Source organism: Globicephala melas, chromosome 2, assembly GCF_963455315.2.
Source record: "Globicephala melas chromosome 2, mGloMel1.2, whole genome shotgun sequence".
NCBI lineage: Eukaryota > Metazoa > Chordata > Mammalia > Artiodactyla > Delphinidae > Globicephala > Globicephala melas.
Window position 1 is genome coordinate 96721522 of NC_083315.2, and position 22352 is coordinate 96743873.

Consider the following 22352-nt stretch of genomic DNA (forward strand, 5'->3'; position numbering starts at 1 on the left):
TTATCAAGCTAATCTAGATTCTCTGGTAACATTTGCTAATAACATTAACACAATTTTTCAAAGCTATGGGAAAAACACATCCCTTTTCTCTATAAACAAATGCATAGCAGAGTTTAAGGACTTACCAACGGGTACTTGTAAAATAAAGTCTGGTGTTTTGTCATAACCCTTTGCTCGGAGCTGATCTTCATCTACAGGATGAACAAATACTATTACTTATCACAGTATTCCATTAACAAGACAGCAATATAATTGCTTTTCTTCCTTAAAAATGTGTAAAAATTACTAATGCAGTCATACATGTCATTCTTATATATGCAATGCTGTGTAGGAATAAATGAACTTTCATAACAAACTGGAAGCATAGATATAAAAATGCCTCTTTGTCCCTTCTGCATTTTTATGTCTTTATTATAAACATCATTAATTCAAGCTGTCATACACTACCTTTCTTATAATTGAAGATACTCAAAATAATGAAGTATACTTACTGATTAAAAGAAAAGGCTTCTACCACCATGAATATCACTAATGTTATCAAGCCAATATTGACATTGGCCTTTATAAAACAAATGCTTTCATTAAAGCAATTAAGAAAGTTTAGTTTCAATTAGTGAAACTATTCCTACATACAAGAACATAAGAAAGAGACAAGGACAGTGAGATCCCCACAGAGAATTAATTACCCTGCTTAATACCTTTGGTCGGCTATTGTTTCTGGCATCTACCAAAGTTTTACAACTAACAATATGTAATTCTGAAAAGCCAACAGGCTTTGAGATTTTTTTCTAAATCTGTTCGATTTCTTGATCCTCTGTAAATATCAATGAGCCATTCAGGAGGAAAGGAGGCAGGAAAACAGAGTGCTTGACAAAGTTGGAAAAAACTACCTAGGTGCTTGGTTAAAAAAAAAAAAGTCCTCCAATATTTTCTAAACGCTGTCCTTGACTTCTAAAGGCATTACAATGTGATTCTGAAATGAGCAGTTCTCTGTTAGATTTTGGAGTGACCTGGTCATTCAATTCCAGACATGGCTTTCTGTCTTCACCCAACCTCAACTAATGGCCCAACCAAGTAACAAGGAAGGCTGTGTGGTCTTTTAACACCTACTGGGCTGTTGACATTGTCATGCATCCCATTCGCCTTCCTGCATCACCTTTGATTAAAATTAATGGCCCATTCTCAGTTGTTGGGTAGCTTATTTCCAATCCATTTGTCAGGCCAAGACAGTGGTTTCATGGCCAATGTTCAGAAACTCTGTTTTAGAACACTCCTGTGTACATCCTGAAAGGTCAGCATTTTAAATGTAAATAACCTTTAAATGACAAGACACATATTTAAACTAGATATTTAAATTAAATTTGGTTACAGTTGTTATCCTTTATCCAAATTTTGAAGGACTGATGCTAGAATTTGAAACAATCTCCCCTGCTTGAAATATAAAAAATTCTAAGTTAACTGTTGAAATAAGGAAATAAAATTAATCTTACTTTAAAAACAAGAGAATTTGGAAAACTGAACTGTGGATGAACAAGACTGAAAAAATTTCTATCCTCTAAATGCATTCTGGCTACAAGAATGTTTAATGGAAAAGACATTTATTAAATCAACCCAACTGCCTTGAGCTGATGTTTCAGGTAGCTGATGAACAGTTTTAGAAGCTGGGTTGACATTAAAAAAGAGAGATTAATATTTTATTAAAACTATTCTAGCTTGATCAACCTTTGCAGATGTTCAAATCTGTTTCAGAAAGAAAAATGATTATGTTTCCGACAGCAGCGCAAAACAAAATTTCAAAGGTCACCAAGCAATCCAAACGCACACACTAAAATCCCTTAAAAGGCAGATGCTACACTCTTGTTCACTGCACCAAAATTACTAACACAATACCTACAATTTAAATTTCCTGAAGATAAACATCGGGTGAGGCTAGGAAATCTTTCCATCTTTCTGTGGAGAACCTCAAAGTACAAGAGTATTCATATGCTTTCTCCATGCCACCCCCCCACCTCCCTCCCTCTCAATATGAAGTTGATTCAATAGTAACTGTACTCAAAAGACAGCTTCTAGGAGTCTGTGTCACCACCAGATATTACACTTTTTTTTTTTTTTAAAAGAGGTCATTCCACATATCGGAAGTACTATGTTATTATGTATTGGGTATCTTCTCTGTTTATTTTCTAAACCCTCACTGCCTTACCTGCCTTATTTCAATCTTCACACTATTTCTTTCAACCTAGATTTCCTAAAAAAGGAGGAGGGTACAACTTGGCAAAGTTCAGAGAAGATGAGAGTGCAAGTATAGGAAGTAGCATTTATGAACAGGTGGCCTTGCTCACCTGATCTAGGTCCCAGGAGATTTTTAAGGTCAGCCCCATCCATCTGACCTGATTTCCTGGCCTTTGCATTATGCTCCTTTCCTGGCTCCCAGACCTTCAAAGATTTCTTACCATTAGATCATTATCCAAACCATTGGGTATGGATTTAAAATTTGGTTGACCATTGGGTGGGTCAGGGTTCCAACTCTAGGATCTCGAGGTTATGGCTCGGTCATCATCCCACATGACTTCCCTTCTGCCTCCTTCTTTGTTCATTCCCTTGTCTCATTGTGTATGTGCCTGTGTCCCAAATCCCGGGCCTATTCACTGCCCCATTCTCACCACCAGCATATGCTTGGCACATATTTAAGACTCAAAAGGGTAACTGAATAAAATATAAATGCATTTTTAAGAATACCCATGTCTTTTGCAAAGCCCACCTGAACTGACTTAATAATTTTCTTTCCTGATTTAAGAGACAACAAAAGTGACCCAAAGTTCAAGGTTGTATTTGATGACTTTCACTGCTGTCTTTCACCCCGGCCCCAGCTGTCTGCTCTGAGGTACATCTTGATCATCAAGGAAGGGACTACACATGGGAAGTTTTCCTACCTTCTTCTTTGGTGTAGTATTTTAAATAACACTGGATTTATCCATTCCTTAAAGTTTGGGCAGAATTCCCCATAATAAGCAGTCTAGGCCTGCTGCTACTATAGTGGGTAGTTCTTTGGTTACTTTTCCCTTTTTTTTTTTTTTTATGGCTACTGATCTGTTTAGATTTTCATCTCTTATACAGTCAGTTTTGCAATTTATATTTTCCTTGGGAATTATAAGTTTCATCCATGTTTTTAGAGCTTTTTGTACATATTGGAACCAAGTGGTTACTTATGATTTTTTGAACTTCCCAAGTGGAAAACTGGATGTTTAAGTAACCTGCTGTTTTCTTCAAGAAAAAATGATCAGGATTAAGAAAAAAGAAAGAATAACATTAGTTAGAAAGGGAAAAAAAAGAGTAACAGCAATGTTTTAGACTAGTACTTTTAGTATAACTTCCCAGAATTGCTGGGGATCAATATGAAATCAATCTCCAAATTCTGTATACCTAACTTATTCAGTGAATGTAGCAAATATGAAGTAGGGCTCTTCTGATTTAAGGTATATTAAAAACACCTAATATATTTCATAAGTACAAGCTTGTTAATGTCATTGTTCAAGTGTTCATTATCAAAGTTAATATAAGAATATTCTCACTTAAAAGCAGACTTGTTAGCCTCTAGATCCACAAAATGTAGGGTATTTAGATAGTGTGCCTTAAGAAACAGTATTTCTGAGCTTGTAAAGTCTTCCAACCTTCCAGTTTATACATGATAAAAGAGGCCAAGAGAAGTTAAGTGACTGCCAACACCTGGGCCTCTCAAATAGCCAGATATAGACAAGAGCCCACCACAACCAAGTACTGGTTTGTCCCAACAGACCATATACCACTCTTAATTATGGCAAATATTTAAATTTGATCATGTGTAATACTTATGAAGTGGGGAAAATTTTCTCATTTTCCTCATGAAAGATTTGGAAACGCAAGAGAGGGGATGGCTATCTGTTGGATAGTATTTGGTTGACACCGGACCGAAGAGGAGCTGAACGAAATAATCACTTGATCTCTAGCCTTTTAATGATCCTTTCTTCAATGGAACTAAAAAACCAATGAAACTGCATCCACAGATAAAACTGATGTTACATTTTAAAAGACAATCCAGATCTTCATTTGTTTTTAAGTTGTCAGGCTTGCCTTTAGAGGACATTTTTAAAAAGGAATCACATATGTAAAGAACACTGTGAAAGTTTAATTTCTGGGGCCTTTTAATTACCCTCTCCTCTAAATGCCCAAAATATCCAAAGCAATTAAGTACTGATTACACAATTTCTTTTTTTAAAATAAAGGCGTGATTTTGAGTCAGAGAACAAAACACATCTGAAACTAGTTAACATATACTTAAGAATCATAGCACGGCATGAGGACTGCCAAGAAGTTTGAGGTTTTCTTTTTTTTTTCTTAAAAGACTTTAAATTTAAGAAATACAGTTATTTCCCAGAGAAATTATGCAAAATTCCAGTTCATAACATCTGAAAATGAAAAGAAAAATAATATTCTGACATGGTCTTTTATCAATGAATTTGTCAAAACGTTTCTAAAATGCTAGGTTAAAATACCTCGTACAAAAAGAAACTTTTTAACACCTGTTACATTTTTACTAAATTGGGGAAGGGCAAAAAATACACATCAATACAAGTGAAAACTACAGTATATCTTTTCTACTCCAGTATCTTGTTTTTCTGGTTTTTTTCCCCCCAAAACACTGTCTCATTCAATAATTGGTGCTATGACCTTTGCATCCCATATTTTTATATTCTCTAAGAGTAAGTTTCACAGCCTTTCCAATTTAAGAAGTTAGCAGGGTTTGGGTAATAGATGTTACTATGCTATGCAAACCATCGCAAAGGTACACCGAACAGATATGCATTTAATGGGGAGAGCGATAACACAGATGAATGAAATCTTTAGAGAACCTAAAAATTTCATTACAGCCATTAGTTTTAACCTCTTCCCCCAAAGCCTCTTATCAAAGCCACTAATAAGGAATACAACTGACTGCTCTGACCTTGTCCTTTGCTTATGTCTTTAGGGGACAATACTTGTGAAAATTGAAGTGCCCTAAAGATAGGAAACAAATGGGAGGTCACAAGCCAGGACAGTGCAAAGTGAGGTAGGGTAGGCTGGCCCCTGCTGACTGGTGGCTGTGGAGACAGAGGACATGAACATGGACAACAAAAGCAAAACTCTTCCATATTTTATACTGCATCGCTCTAAATTCTTTTGGTTTAATGCCACAAAAGAAGGGACAAATCAGCATGGTAGAGTAAAAAGAATTCAGGGCAAGTTGTTGGGAGGGGGAGGGCAATAACTGTGATGAAAGGTCTGGGGCAAGTTTCCACTAAACAGAACAGGGAGACTGGATGGTCACAGAGCCCTTTCTAACTCCAAAATTCTGTGGAATGGATGAATGTTAGCCTTTGTCTGCCCCAGCTCTTTGAGGTGTAGTCACTGATGTTAAGACCCTATTGTCCCTGAACGAATCTCAATGGAGGGAGGCATATTAGCAGCTCTGAGACATAAAAGTGATCTCTACACACTGACACACACACACACAGGACCAAGGAACCAATCCAACAATAACAGTAACAGATTTGACCCCTGATGCCTTTTGGTTATGGGGAATAAAGCTCCAACCTGTAGCTAATTTTCTGTGGGGTGAGATATTTGATTTTTTCTGTCCTGTACTCTGCCCTGTCTGGCACTGCCACCTTACTCTCACAATGTGATTCTGGTGGGCGGTCCTCCCGTCCCCCTACCACTGGCCACAGGAGTGGACACTTGACCCAGAATAACTGATCAGAGCCCTTTCTAAGATTCATTATGAGGCCAACCAGAAGCACCACTGTTCCCTGGGATTAGAAACTCTTAAGAGTAAACAAATTAGCAACTGCCAGGGATCATCTTTGTTGTCTAAGAATGAAGCCAACAGGGCAAAAAAGAACACAAAAGGGAAAAAAGAGGAGAATGACACTGTTTTGTCTTCTGGATTCTAGACACACCAGAAGCAAACTTCTAGACACACCAAAAGCAAACTTCTCCTTTGGACTTCACGGGTATATCTCTGAACTAATAAATTCTCCTTTTTTGTGTGTGCATATAATCTAGTTAGACTGGATTTCTGTCACTTACAACCAAAAGTTTTAATTTATCATCAGTGGCCAGGAAAGCAGATATTGGCAGATGTGAGTTATTTAACCAGAGCAATGGTGACGGAAGAGCTGTGGGCCTGAAGCAGGAAGACTACCGTCGTTAAGTGGACAGGGTAACCTGTCTTCAAAGTTCCAAAGAACCTGTCTTTCAGCAGCATACACATGTCTGTGGTTCTTTTCTCTTGGTCCCAGGGAGAAGCGTGCACAGCATATTCAATAAGGCAAGTAAGTAAAGATGGTCCCTCACCTTGACAACTTCTTCAGGAAGGGGAGAACAGGCCCCAGGTTCTCCACATCCTGCCCCCAATATAATGTTCCTGTTACCCTGAAAACTGCATCTAAGTTTTAACCTTTAGTTAGGAATTTAAATAGTTGATACCTTCTGAAATACCCAACCATCTCAGTTCCCTTTAGCCTATATAACCGTATGTTTTATTTCTAGTCTCTTATCCTCTACTGCTAACATCTGCATGTAAACACAAACCTAGTATTCTAAATCTCATCTATTCCCACTGCCTATTCTTCACCTGAAGTCATAATCCCCCGTTTGTCACATCATAATCACTTCCCCAGAGCACTGCTGCTTCAGGTGGGGAATAAAGCAGCAGGAGTAGATGAACTCTTAGAAACAAAGATCCTAATTTCTTACAGCAAGAGACATCCTTCACTAAGCCTATTTGGCTTTACAGATTACACCCTCCTGGAGTCCCACAGAGTAATACATGAACGCTAGAAAAGCACCCATGTAAAATATGCTGGTTTGTCATAAGGCAAGACCAAACATGGTAGGGTGAGGAAGGGATGAAGCAAATGTCTCTCAGGTATCACTCAAAATAATTGTTAGCTTCTACTAACAGGGCAACATTCACTGGAAAGAATAAAATAACTGCAGAGCCATCCTTATCAAGCCAAACTTAACAAGAATTCGCACCAGACAGTGGCTGTGGAAGTCACTAATGAAAGTCCCTCCGACCTGGAGATATGCCAACCCATGGAGGATGAATGGTTCGTCTTCAGTCTTTGGTACAAGCTCTTTCATATCTTCCCTAACAGTGCAAACAGTCTTGTCATCTTCTGGCAGTCACTATTTTCCTTTCCTCCCTTGCCTTTTGTCCAAATCTCTCCCCTCACCCCCTCAAAAAAGAGAGACAGACAGAGAGACAGAGACAGAGAGAGGATATAAAAAAACATGGTTTCATTAATTACTTGAGAGATACAAATTAAAACATGTCCATCAGTAGACATAATACATTTTCTGTTTCACTGATGTTAGAAATGGAACAAACTCTTAGCAGAGGGGATAAGGATGGTCACAAGTGACACTGGTCAATTTAAAGTTTAAGAAGGGTTCTTTGTGCTTCCAAGCCTAAAAGTCGGCAGTAGGCTCTTCACATTTTCTGAGACTTTAAATGCCGATCAATAAATATTCATTCTAAATTAACTATCCTTGGAAAGAACTGACCTCTACTTATCTGAAATTTTCCTGGAAGGCTCCATGTTTGACTTAAGATTTTTTTTTTTTTAACCCCTAATGGTACCTGCCCATAGCAAGTACTAAAGGTATCTGTCTGCTGCACCAAAAGAAAGAGTGGTTAGCTTAGTGGTAAGACAGCCAAGCTAATGAGCTCAACTAGCTGTCCGAGAAGCACATGGAAGCAGGAAGGGGCCACTGAGAGAGACCAGATGAGGAAGTAAAATTCTATCACCACTTCAGGAAAAGTAGCTTATGAGCCAGTAGCATTTTCTTCATATGTAAAGGGTAGCTATTGATTTTTAATATAATCTGTACCTTTCTTTCAAAAATTTCATAGGAGAAGCAGGATAACAGCCTTGAATGTATTTATTTTCACTATCAAGACAATCAAGTGAGATGCACTAGATGAAACTGCATTCTTACTGGGACGGACAAGGCAATAGTGTGTGTGACTGAGCAGCCGGACGGCGGGAGTGTCTGTCATCATCCCCGTAGTAATTAATGTATAGTTCCTGGCATGCAGAGAACATACGCGACAAAAGTTAACTGAAAAGAATGAATGAATAATGAATAAAAGAATTACAAGAGCTCTGAGAAAATTACTAGAAATTACCTGTACTCATTTGTTTGTAACTTGTCTCCCTACTAGACCATAACGCTACAAAAGCAGGGACTTTATCTGACTTATGTCTAATGCCTAAAATAGTACCTGACTGAGTAACTTATTTTTCAAACAAATATGTGAATAAAATATATTTTTGAGTTGGAGAAACTAAAGTCATTTATTCAACGTTGACTCCTCTTAATACAATATACATTTTGAGAAGTACAAAATGGATAAATTTACAAGATAGGATAAATCCATGAGTACACACAAATCTTCAATGAAAAGGACTCTCTTTCTTTCCAATAGTGCCTGGTTAAATCTTGTGCCATAGCAACTGCTCAGTACATGGTTATAAATCAAGAAAATTTAAGAAATTATTAGGGTTAAGATAAAAGTGATTTATTTTTATTTTTCTCTTTTATCTGCCCTCTCTGTTTTACAGAGGTCAGATAAAATATGTATTTTATAAAATGACATATCGAGCACAATGGGTGGAAATTTTTAAATGAGATAAAAAATTTCAGGAAGTCATAATTCTTAAGAAGGGGTAATATATAAACAATAAGAATCCTCGTCTTTTGAAAGTAGTCCAGATTTGAAGGAGGGAGGGAGGGAGGGAAGGAGAGAGAGAGAGAGACACGGAGGGAAGGAGATTGATTTTACCTTCATTTATTAAAAAAAATCAAAGTAAAACAAACATGTTTGCAATGCCTCTGCAACAAAATTCACGGTGTACACATGTAAACAAGAAAACAAAATACGTTTAGTGGTCTATTTATATACCAATATTTTTGATGATCTATCTAAATTTACCTGGTACAGTACTTTAGATATGATTAATCATTGTGAAGGGGTATTTACAAGGTAAAAGAACAACCCCATAACAATACTCCATACAAAGCTTTGAATTTTCATGTTTTAACCATAAATAAACATGTATTAATTCAGTATTACATTAAAACGCTTAAAGTGCATAGAATAACAACTTCTTCATATGCTGATGAGGAAATGCTTCAAAACAGGACTGAGGTTACATGAAGCCAGCTAAAACACCAGTTAAGTATCATCTTTAGTATGCTTCAATAAAAGAATTACCTCTAGGTCTTAGAGCACAGAGGAATAGATGGGATTCCTCCATATTAAGGCCCCTTTCTGAACACGTATGCGAGTGGCAATGACTCCCTGGTGTGTTTCTGCACTGCCTTTGTCAGCCATGGCCAATCCAGTCTAGTGCACTCAGTTCCCGGAATCAAGGAAGTCAAGGACCTGGGACTAAGTTTAAGCCATGAGTAAGCCCTTTGCTTTTCCTCCCTGGTGGGGTCTTCTAGTCCTCAGGAAGGAAGCAGAGAAAAGCTAGTCGAAGAAAAGAAGTGGTGTCAAGGGCCTGACTACTCTTAAGCAGATGGTGCCAAGAGAGTAATACCAAGCAGTCTTGAAAATATGACTGCTCAGTCGGTGGCTTCAAACAATAGACCTGGCCGGGCCATATTGGCCACTGAGTGATCAATATGATCAGATACTTCATAATATTATCGGAACTCCATAGTTCTACACCATATCTCCTGGTGCATCATAGGTCATCCATTCCAACTGGTTCTGAGTCATTATACACTCTTGTTTTTTATCAGATTTTAAAAAGTGATTTCTATCTAATTCACCCTCTTTCCATATGCTGAACATCTCAGTTGTTCTTCTTATATTAAAAAACATTTTATGGCTGAATAATATTCCATTGTATATATGTGCCACATCTTCTTGTGGCACATATATACAATGGAATATTACTCAGCCATAAAAAGGAACGAAACTGAGTTATTTGTAGTGAGGTGGATGGACCTAGAGACTGTCACACAGAGTGAAGTAAGTCAGAAAGAGAAAAACAAATACCATAGGCTAACGCATATATATGGAATCTAAGAAAAAAAAAATGTCATGAAGAACCTAGGGGTAAGGTGGGAATAAAGACACAGACCTACTAGAGAATGGACTTGAGGATATGGGGAGGGGGAAGGGTAAGCTGTGACTAAGTGAGAGAGAGGCATGGACATATATACACTACCAAACGTAAAATAGATAGTGGGAAACAATCGCACAGCACAAGGAGATCAGCTCGGTGCTTTGTGACCACCTAGAGGGGTGGGATAAGGAGGGTGGGAGGGAGGGAGACGCAAGAGACATGGGAACATATGTATATGTATAACTGATTCACTTTGTTATAAAGCAGAAACTAACACACCATTGTAAAGCAATTATACTCCAATAAAGATGTTAAAAAAAACAAAAACTTGCTGCTTTTGCATAGCAAAATTTAATTCAGTAATCTGAGGCCACTTTCCTAATTTATCAGCTTTCTCTAACTCTCGCTGGAGAATATTTATGGTATACCCCATCTTAAAATTATCAACAATCTTATAACACATTCAACTCCATTCTCCAGGTCACTAATAAAAATATTGAATATTAAGAGTTAAAACAGACTTCTTGCAGAACTGTATTCAACATCCTTCCTCAACTTGACATAAGACCATTCATTTGACTTTCCTTGGCTAAGTCTTGTCCATTTTGGAGCAAAAATTATGTAATCCAATATTGTCTGATGTTTTTAAACTAAAAAAAATACACTATGCAAACTCTTAAACATCTACATAAAACAGATGTGTACAATAATACGATCTGTATAGAACCTTGACAAATTACCCCATTTAAAATGGAGAAGAGGAATTAATTCCTTGTAGAGTGCTTTATGGTTGCTGTGATCAGTTATCACATGAACGCCTTTTGAGGCTTAATTTCTAATGTGTAAGAGATGTTGAAAGAAATAACAATCTGTAATAAGATTCCACATGGGCACACAAACACATGCATACATGTGAGATTTTAAAAAGTCATACTAAATCTATGATGACAATTCATGTTTGGCATAAAAATAATAAAAGCTCAGTATTTCATTTTCAAGTAAAAGTACTAGCCGATTCCATACATGAGACAAAAATACCTAACATGAATTTTTCTAACAATTCTTTTTAATATATAAAGTATTTTATGGACAATATTTCTTTTGTTTCTTTCTCTTGGAAGGCCTAGATTATGGCTAATATCTCATGACACCAAAAGTAATACTGCAACAGATATTAAAGCATTTTTTCAGCCACTTATGCTATAAAATATTAATTGCAAGCCTGTGCATGTGCTGTATATACAGGGGATTAGGTAACTGAGTTCCTGCTCAGTTCTAAATCAATAAAAGATAACATGCACAGCATCCATCATCGTTTTCTCTTCCTTTAGTAGATAATAACTGCAAGTGGAAGATTTTTAAAAATATATATTTAAGCACTCGTGGAGATAACATATGCTGAAGAGGACGTAAGCAATACTTACCTAGGAAGGACAGGTTTTTCTCCAGAAGCAAGTCCCTGAGCAGAACTTCATGCTCATGACCAATGGCACTGGGAAGTGTTAGTTAAGGAGGGTAACATAGGTAGAATTAAAGCACGCTAATACCAGGGCTATACTTTGAGATGAAATGACCAATGGAGGTAATTACAGCAAGTACCTCCTCATACAGCCCACATCTCTGAGGAGTGAGATTTCTTTACAAATCCCCTCATTTAAGTGATTCGATAGACTTTTTTCTATAATGTTTAAATGGATTTTGGCAAATAAAGATTTGTAAATGGATGTGTACTTTATCTTCTTTTGAAAAGAAATTCATTTTAAACATCCTTTATGCTATGTTAAAAATCCCTCAGTTCAATTTAGGACCATTTACTAAGCACTTACAAGGTGCAGCAAAGAATACCAACCAGCCTTTGCCCTAAAAGAGTTTCTAGACTTACAGAGTTCCATAAATCTTCTGTGAATTCACACTTGTCACAAAGCCAGCATTTAGCAGCTCCTATTTCACTTCTAGTCTATGACTGGTGATCTTCTGTGACTTGGGAAGTCAAACAACTGACTTGTTGAGAATTATATGCACTCTGGAGGAAAGACATCCTAGTAAAGGGCTGTGGATCAGGGTGTGGGTACAGAGGCTGTTTCAAGTCTTTTTCTCGTGTGTGCAAGTTTTCACATATTATATAATGCATATAAATACATACACACTCACACATGAATGTTTTGAGTGCTGGGACTTCCCTGGCGGTCCAGTGGTTAAGACTCCGTGCTTCCACTGCAGGCGGCACAGGTTCGACCCCTGGTAGAGGAACTAAGATCCCGCATGCCAGGCGGCCAAAAAAAAAAAAAAGTTTTCAGTGCTACTATGAGGCAGGCACTGTATTAAGTGCTTTATGTATTATATTTCATCCTCACAGTTATTATTATCCTTATCTTACAGATGAGAAAACCGAGGCTTAGAAAGAAATCTGCACAAGGTCATATGGCTAATATGTGGCAGAGCAGAGGATCAGTATAAAATCTCTGCAAAGCCTGTGTCTGTGACCTCTGTACGGCTTCTTTAAAAAATATTAAAATTGATTATGTAAAGATAATTGACATTAGTTAATATTTCTTAAATACCATATACTAAGCCTTTGTGCTAAACACTTTGGTGTATCATCTTGTTTAACCTTCACAACAATCACATTAGCAGGTACCATTACTAGTCCCATTTTTACAGTTAACGAAAGCAAGGTTCAGGAAGGCTGAAGAACCTGCTGACAGTCTCATGGCCAGTAAGTAATGAAGTCAGGAAAGAAACTTGGAATTCTGGTCTATTTTCCAAAAGGATGAGATTGTACAAAGTGTGAAAAGGAGTGTTATCCTATTCTGGTACTTTAATTCTGTCAAAAGCATTTGGTAACATAGGCAGACCTTGCAGATATTGTGGATTCAGTTCCAGAATAAAAAAAATATCGCAGTAAAGCAAGTTACATGAATTTTTTGGTTTCCCAGCGCATATAAAAGTTATTTTTACACTATAATGTAGTCTATGAAGTGCCCAAAAGCATTATGTCCAAAAAAATGCACATACCTTAATTAAAAAATACTTTATTGCTAAAAAATGTTAACCATCATCTGAGCCCTCAGCGAGTCCTAATCTTTTTGCTACTATAACATCACAGATGATGGTAACAAATATAATAATAATGAAAAGGTTTAAAATACTGTAAGAATTACCAAAAGGTGACGCAGAGACAGGAAGTGAGCAAATGCTATGGGGAAAATGAATCCAACAGACTTGCTCGATGCTGGGTTGCCACAAACCGTCAATTTGTAAAAGGCATAATATATGCGCAGCGCAATAAAGTGAAGCACAATAAAATGAGGTGTGCCTGTAATTATCTAATTCTCCATCTCACTGATGCCAACCTGGTCCTATCACTCCTTGGCTTACCAGAGACTCTTTAATTCTGATCATGCACTGCAAGAGTCCAATTTAAATGAAATAAAGCTTATATATTTTTTGTAAAATTAAAAATTCTTAGAGAATTAGTCTGCTCTTTAACACATACAGGTGAATATCACTTAAATCTTAGAATTCAAGAGGTGAGACCACTCATATCCACTATCAAAACAAGCCCCAAGTCATTATCATTGTCTTTTTCCTTCTGCTGTCCCCTCCTCCCCATGCATAGGACTGCTCTTACTTCTCACTGAAAACAAAATAAAGAAAACAAATTCTTAAATCACAAAATTTCACACACTTGCAGAGTCCATTGAAGATATCTGATGAATATCTCTCAATGGTTTCTCATTACTAGGGGCATCCCACATTTGAGAACTAAATTATTTACTTCTATTCCACATAAATGTGCTCTCACTTTTATTGTTGTAAATTATTTACATCTAAAATGTTGAATCATGAAACCAAGGTTACTGATGGTACAGAAATGAAACCCACAGCACTTCAAGCTTCCTGTACCCTTGTCTTTCCTTGCTCCTCTGTTTAGGTCTTTGTCTAATAGCTTGTCCTGAAGTCACACTTTGGAAAGTTGAGGTGGCCGGTTTCTCACGCCTTTTGTGTCCGTGAATATAACCTGTGGCAGGAAAGGTGAGTGGGCGTGGCTATGTAGGAAGAATTACAGTAGACACCAAAAGAAAAAGAAAGCACAATGACAATTTATATACTCTTTGCTACTGTGCTTTTTTGGCGTCTTATTAACAAATGACCAATTTACTTTATTCTACTTAAACAAATGTCTACATGTAACCTTTTCATAATGGAGTAAAAAGGTTTTGCACCTATTCTATTTATTAAGTGTGTGCTTTCTAATGAAATGATGCAATTTACCGAGTAAGCAATGTAAACGTTACCAAATTATCAGAACAACATACAAATAGCATTTCCACTCACATGAAAATTCAATAATTTTTACTCAGTGTGAAATAAAATAATTCCTGTTGATCAGCCTCAGAAACATCTATGCAAGTGTATTTACATTATATTAAACTGCTACTATCTCAGTACAAAGATAAAATCAATTCTCTATGAACATCCCAGCCTGTTTTATTTTGCACGGTAAAAGCAATCACTAATTTGAAACTTTGGAAAGATATACTTCTTGATTATGCTTTGTTTGATATAAACATATATAAAATACAAGGTCTAGAAAATAAAGCTTATAAAAACAGTAATTTTATTGGCAATAGGCATAATGGAACTGTGAAATTATAATCTAGTCAGTGAATACAATTTACAGACATACATCATTATCTTTATCAACTGAAATCATGTACTACTTTAAATTCTACTGGCAATAACACAGCCAAAAAAGGAAAGTGAATGATGGCAAAAATGCAAGGAAAATACTCCAAACAGAATTTATAATGCTTCATAAGCAGAAACACTTAGACTTTCTCTATAATAATACCTATTATTGATGTATGGCAGTGACCATGGGGCAAAACTTGTAAATAATCTCACAAGCCATTTTCTTCCCCAGCAATACAGCAATCTGGTTTCCCGTAAGCATCTCAACTATTACTGAAAAACAGCCTCCTGGCATTTGCAAAGCAGTTGACTTCATACGTTAGTCCATGCATATATAATTAGATAGTTATATTTAAAATCAATAAGCAATCCTTCAAAAGACATTATGCTTTTAAAACCTTAACTTTAAATTGATTTTTAACTATTTTATGTGCTTTAAAATTAACATGTAATTCCACCCCAGATACTCTGAGATGGTGTTAGTTGTTATATGAATGTGCTAAACTTTATCACTGTAGCAATGTGAGGTTGGCATTCCGACAGTTTCTAACACTATCATTAATTTTACACTGAAAATAGAAGTATAGTTTCACTTTGGTCTAATAAAGAGGCAAGCTTATGACAATGCTGTGATTTTTATTAATTTAAGTTAGATTGGAATAAGAAATATACAAAGGGCTATAATATATTAATATTATATATTAATAAATATAATAGATTAAGTTAGATTGGAAGAATAAATATACCAAGGGCTGTAACATAGATACTGAATATTCTTACAAGAGGACTCTGCTAAAAGATTATTTTTCAAAGGTTAACTTTATGAAAAAAAGAAAATGAATCTTTTTTTTTTACAAAAATTTCATTGACTCCTAACAAAAAGCCTCCTTACTGGTAATCACCGAGTCACAACTGGTCGCAATGCCACCCATGCTAACAAAACCCAGGAAGGGCATGTTATATTATTAAGAAATATGAGACTCATGGACTCAGATAGATATGATTCCCATTAAAAAATTGCTAATTATTTACTTTTTGAATAAACTTTTTGAGCCAAGGACTGTCAATATCCTTAGTGTTGCCACAACACTACTAAAGGTATTGATTAAAAATGTCCTCCTTCACCACGTCTAGTTGCTGTCCACTCAAATCCTGTTTGAAGAAGCAAGCATTAACTCTAGTAATCTCAATATCTTTAATGAAGAATGACTGGACATCTGTTCTCATAGCCTTAAATTCAGTCCAGAGGGAAAAATTAGCTTGGTTTTCTCTAAAAATGTTTATTAGGAACCCAAGCAAGAGCTCAGATTGTAATCAACATTTAAGCAATAAGAATCTACTGCCCTTTAAAACGTGATAGTCTCTGGTGGCATTTTAATCACATCATCCTTTAACTCCAGGCTCAAAATTTATTCTCAACTAAATTTGGTTCATTTTAAATAGAAATGTGTTATATTTGAAAAAATGTTCACTGGAATGGTTAGACATCCCAGACAATGTGTTACTTGCCTCACGACTCTGTACCTTTAAACTCACTGAAAACCAAGCAGTTTGAAATAAGCCTGTGACTGTGCAACTGCTGAACTGACATCTTCCCGGGGCCTATCTGATTTTTTTTTTTTTTTAAGCTGTAGAAAAGAATGGTCTGCAGTGACCCTCCAGTTGATTGAATATAAAATAGAAGAGTATGATATGTGTTTTGTGAAGCAGAACTTTATGTCAGGTTAAAGCTAGACACATCTCCTCCACTGAGTCTAAGCTCGTCAATTGTGCACCTAAAATTTTATGGGAAAGGATACTGTTTGATGCAGTCCACCAGTGGTCCATAACAGCAGTCGTTCACGATGCACTGCAGACAAATAAGAGAAGGGGTCTGGGATGAGTGACTACAAAAACTGGTGCAGTTAAATAGTATCCTAAAAGCAGTCATTCCTTTTCCTAAAAAAAAAAATTTAAAAAGCTATCAAAAGACTGTTCAGATTTAATCACAGAAAACAAAAATTGCATCCTTTTTATTCACTATAAAAGCAAGCTATTAAAAAGTGAAATGCTCTTCTCGCAAATATTGCATTGCCATTTATGGTGCACCCTGACCTCAGTGATAGTTTATGATGACAGTAATTAAATGAGGTTTAAAATCCTTTACTCTGCTAGGCAGATAACAGCATTGCCACTGAAAATAGACAGCTGTGATTAATACCTGATAGACCTGATTTGCTAGAACTCCATCTGGAATCTGAGAAGGGTCCCGTAGCATACTATTTATAACAGACTTGGAGGCTGCAGAAGAAAAGAGATGAACTGTTAGCAGACAGTCAACATACTTTTAATACAACATGAGAAGTGACATATACCTATAAATACACAAAGCATGAAAATGAAAACATTACTGATACTAATCATTTTTTTCCTTTTTTCAAATCTACGGGAAGCTTTTAATTAGACCATTTTGCCAAGTTTATAAGCCACATTGCCAGATTTGAAGATGACCTAATTTTTCCAAGGTAAATTAACAAGTACAGACCTAAAGCATATGTCTCTTTGCAGATAAATTAGCTTTGGAAAAGCCCACTTGGGGGAAAAAGAAAACCACAACAAAAACAATCAGAAAAGAAAATATTTACCTTTTGCAGGTAAGTATGTTATAATCAAGCATATGTACCTGGAAAGCTTAGTGAAGGCAGGTCAGATTCAAAGACTTCAATGACGTCAATAAAAAATAACTTTCAGCCGAGAAAGCATCTCTGAATTCTAAACCTTTCTGAAATAATTCTCATCAACTGCCACGAAATGTTATGTCCATTTCACAGGTAAGGAAAGTAGGTAAAACTGACTGACAATAGAGCAAATCTTTTTTTTTTTTTTTTTTTTGCAGTATGCGGACCTCTCACTGCTGTGGCCTCTCCCGTTGCGGAGCACAGGCTCCGGATGCGCAGGCTCAGCGGCCATGGCTCACGGGCCCAGCCGCTCCGTGGCATGTGGGATCCTCCCGGACCGGGGCACGAACCCGTGTCCCCTGTATCGGCAGGCGGACTCTCAACCACTGCGCCACCAGGGAAGCCCTGAGCCAATCATAAATAAGGGAAAATAATACACACACACACACACACACACACACACACACACACACACACTTATATTTATATACGAATTTTTGTCCCAAAACGTCTCATCACACCCAGTTGCAAATTAAATTGACCTTATCCTGGGGAACCGCAACAGAAGGGACTATGGGAGGCATCTTCTGATGGATGCTATATCAGATCACACCCTTTGAAAAGTGAGGCAGGAGATCCTGGCCTCACTGTTTACTGTAGGCATGCAGAAGCCATGGTGGCCAGAACACCTCTTCCTCAGCATGGGAGGAAGGCAAGTCTCTAGATGGAAGCTAAGTCAGGTGTTGCTTAGGAACCAATTCCTTCAAGTCCTCCAGTGGAATCATTCCCATTTACCAAAATAGCTTAGGGTCTGGTCCCCACAAGCACAAACTAAAATGCATACTGGATAATTATCTAGTTAAACAGAATGAACACAGACCACAGACCTATGTCATTCAGGTTCTGAGAAAGTTTTTGGCTTAACGTATTTTTTTAGATTATGATGTTCTTTATCAAGTTCAGTACCATAAGAACACTGACAGATAGGATAAATGTTAGTAAATTCTGTGGAAGGAAATAAGGAAATGACATCTTTCTCACTTAAGCATAGTATGGAGTGCACAAAGAAAAAATGAAGCGCAATAATTTTAATTATTTCCTATTCTTAGTCCCATAACTGCATGTTTATAGCAATGTTATATAGTTAATAGCCATTTATAAATGTGTTTGCACTGCAAGTGGAGAGGCCATATTTGGAGTCTCAGAAAAGATCATCATCACTGGAGGAATCCTATCCAGCCCTATCCCTATAGCCAGCTCTGCAACCTGGCAAATTATGGAACCTCTCAAATTCGGTGTCTTCCTCTGTAGAAAGTGATAATGTTATCTGACATGACTACCTTTAAGGGTTCTTACATGAGTCCCTAGAGAAAACAGCTACAACAGCTTTTTTGTTATTTATTTTGTTAAAGTTTAAGTAATAATAAGAAACAAATCAGGCTTAGGCATTTGCCTCATGTAAGCTTAAGTTAGACTCAATTATTTCGGAAAGACATTACCATGGATAAGCGGAACAAACATTGGAAATATGAAGCAGCAAACTGTCTTATTATAAAAGAATAGATTATTCCAACAATAGTGTTAAATAGATAGAAAAGTACCTGGTAAACTCACTCTGTTTTCCCAACTTAATTCTAAGGCCAGGCTAGTAGGAGGGGAACAAAGCAATCGCACATGCACTGGGTCACCTTCCCTGAGGGACTGCACTCTCTCTGGTCTGCCACTCAGTCACCGGATAGTAATGGCAGACACATTCCTTTGTGGTACCCATGATGCTATCAGTGTCTCAAGGGAACAAAAGCACCTTCTCCACATGCACCTGGTTATTGCTAAGTTATTACACTGCTAACTCTCACACCCATGTGAGAAGAAGATTACTAAATGACCAGACAGTATACCCAAAAGTGCTATTCTAGGGAAAATTACTGACCTCATACCAAACTATATGCAAACTCATTGCTAAAATCATAAAACAAAGGCCCTTTTTAAAAAAGAAGAGGGACAATACCCTAGTACAGAAAAAAATTAGGTCATTTATTTTATGAGGGAAGAAAGGGAAATATTAAAGAAAAAAGAAACTGATGACATCATAATTTTCCTCACAATATACATTTTAGAACAGTGTGCTTACCAGAATTAAGAATCATTGCCAATAAACTTAAAAAAAATAGTTTGAATATATTGAATAGAACACTATTCAAATCAAAGGAAGCTTGCGAGAGGAAGTCAGTGATTTTTAAAGTGAATAGTAAAAACTATACCTTGAGTCCGCGTTCATTTTAAACTCAAAAAAAGCTCTTTTCTCTTCTTGCAACCTGCCGTTTTTCAGAGCACGAGAGAAAAGTGCTAACACATAGGAACTGCAGGCCAAGGCTCCAGATGCAGGATGTGCCTGCCCTCCATGCCTGGGTCTTTGCACTCAGGCTTGAGGAGGTCTACATCTCAGATCAAGCCAGAGTGCAAGCATACATTTACACACATACTCTGAAGCTTAGGAAATGCCAAAGGGAGGAATAATAACATCAACCAGATAAGGAAAGGCAATTGGACAATCTTGGGATGGCTGGGGATAGGAACCCTCATGGAAGCCTATGCCTTTCACAGAAGCTGTCCCTAGGCCAGCCATGACATCTGTCCAATGTACATCAATCTATTTTGACCACAGGTAGACAGGAGTTTTGTTCTCCCTAACCTTTCCTAGAGGTAGTCGTTCTGTTGATTTCACAATTTAACCCTGTCACTGCTTCAACTGCTGGGATTTCAACTATCTACCAAGCATGTGCAAAGCAAGAATGCATGAGTCACTTGAAGCAAGATGTACAAGAATAGGAGAGCTGGTATCTGTTAAAGCACGCTACACAGAAGACAGGCAAGAGGCAATGCCTGGACTAAGGCATAATGCCTAAATAAAGATCATGATCTTTTTACTGTGGAATATTTCTAACATAAAGAAGGCAGGAGGCTAATATAATAAATATCCATGCCCCACCATTCTGACTTAGCTTCTGGATCGGCAATTAAATTAACTTTGGATAGCCTAAGATTAATTTGTGTAAACTTTTAAATTTATCACTCTTGCTAGAGGTTGGTTTGTTTTACTAGTATTTTCAAGAAACCAAATTTGGGTTTTGCTTTCTCTCTACTGCTCCATTTCTTCAAGTTACATTGAATTTATCCTTTTGTGATCATTGTTTCCTGCTTTCTTCTTTGAGTTTGCTACACTTATCCTTTTACTAATTTACTATGTTTATTAAATACATTTTTAATCTTTTAACATACTTTTTAAGGCTATAATTTTTCCTCTAAATTCTGCTTTAGCTACATGCCATCATTTTTGTTGTCATTTATAAATATTTTGTAGTTTCCATTATGATTTAATCTTTGATTAATAAATTCTTTTAAACATTTCATTTTTTATATTTCCAATTTGATCAGATTGTGGTCAGTGTATGTGATGTTTAATTTGGAAGTATGTGCTTGACTTCCTTTGTGTTTTTATATGGAACGTATTTTTATAAATGTTTTATATGTCTTAAAAATCACTGAAGTTCCTATTGAGGTACAGAGTTCAGGTATGTCTAGTATGTCAAGGTTTTTAATTGTATTATTCAAATCTTCTATATTCTTATTAATATTTTCCAAACTAGATATGAACTAATCTACTACTACTGTCAGTTTGTCAGTTTCTCCACATAATTCTATCAATGTTTGTTTTCTATATTAGGAGGCTATTTTGTTGGGTGTACAAACTCATTGTTTTACATATACTTCTTAGAAATTATATCTTTTGGCATCAAGTCATAACCTTCTCAATCTCTTTTTTTGTGCTAAACATAACATTACCTAGTGGTAATACTGCTGCATCACTTTTCTTTTGGATAGTATCTGCCTGATATATCTGGTATTCCATTTCTTTACTTTAAACTTCATTGTATCATTAAGTCTTAGGCCTGCCTCTTATTAATAACATTTAGCCAGATTTTCTAAAATCAAATTTGAAAATCTTTGCTTTTAAAAAAGTGAGTTTAATCCACTTGCAACTGAGACATCTGGACTTATCTCTACCCTCTTGTTTTCCATGTTCTGGTAACCATTTTCTTCCCTTCTCCATTTCTCCTTTACTACCTCCTAGTTGATTAAATTTTCTTTATGCCCCCTTTCTCTCTTTATTCACTTGAATGTAATACACTTTGTATCTACTTCTTCAGTAGTCCTCTCAAAAAAATTTAAACAATATCTAATCTAATCATACCTCCTTTGTAATTCTGAGTATAAGTAATTTAGAATGCACTCACTCCAATCAGAAAGCCCCCATTCCTCATCAGCCTCCATGTTATTGTGCCTATTATTTCTGTTCAACTATCTTGTTTGTAAACACAATTTCCTAGTTAGTCTTTGTGATGGTTAATTTTATGTGTCAACTTGATTGGGCCACAGGGTGACACATTTGGTCAAACATTATTCTAGATGTTTGTAAGGGTGTTTCTGGATGAGATTCACATTTGAATTGGTAGACTGAGTAAAGCAGATTGCCTTCCCTAATGTGGTGGGCCTCATCCAATCAACTGAAGGACTGACTAGAACAAAAAGACTGAGTAGAAGAGAATTCTTTCTGCCTAACTGCCTTTGACTTGGGACATTGGTATTTTCCTGCCTTTAGACTAGAACTAAAATATTGGTTCCTCCTGGGTCTCAAGCCTGCAGGCCTCTGGACTGGAACTAGGCCACTGGCATTGCCTCTCCTGTGTCTCCAGCTTGCTGACTAACTGTAGATATTGGGACTTATTAGCCTCTATTATCATGTGAACCAATTTCTTATAATCAATCTCTCTCTACACAC

The 22352-nt window shown here is 36.6% G+C and overlaps 1 protein-coding gene across 13 annotated transcripts in view; it reads right to left on the reverse strand.

Annotated features, from left to right (window-relative positions):
• Positions 1–22352, reverse strand: part of CDIN1 (CDAN1 interacting nuclease 1) — a 245976-nt gene that overhangs the window by 131536 nt on the left and 92088 nt on the right. For all 13 annotated transcript variants that reach the window (XM_060294484.1, XM_030844132.2, XM_060294480.1 and 10 more), the window contains exons 6-9: positions 17056–17135; positions 16655–16704; positions 11585–11652; positions 126–191 (exon numbers count right to left, since the gene is read on the reverse strand). In XM_060294484.1, the coding sequence (XP_060150467.1) occupies positions 126–191; positions 11585–11652; positions 16655–16704; positions 17056–17135 (264 nt within the window). The remainder of the gene's footprint in view (positions 1–125; positions 192–11584; positions 11653–16654; positions 16705–17055; positions 17136–22352) is intronic.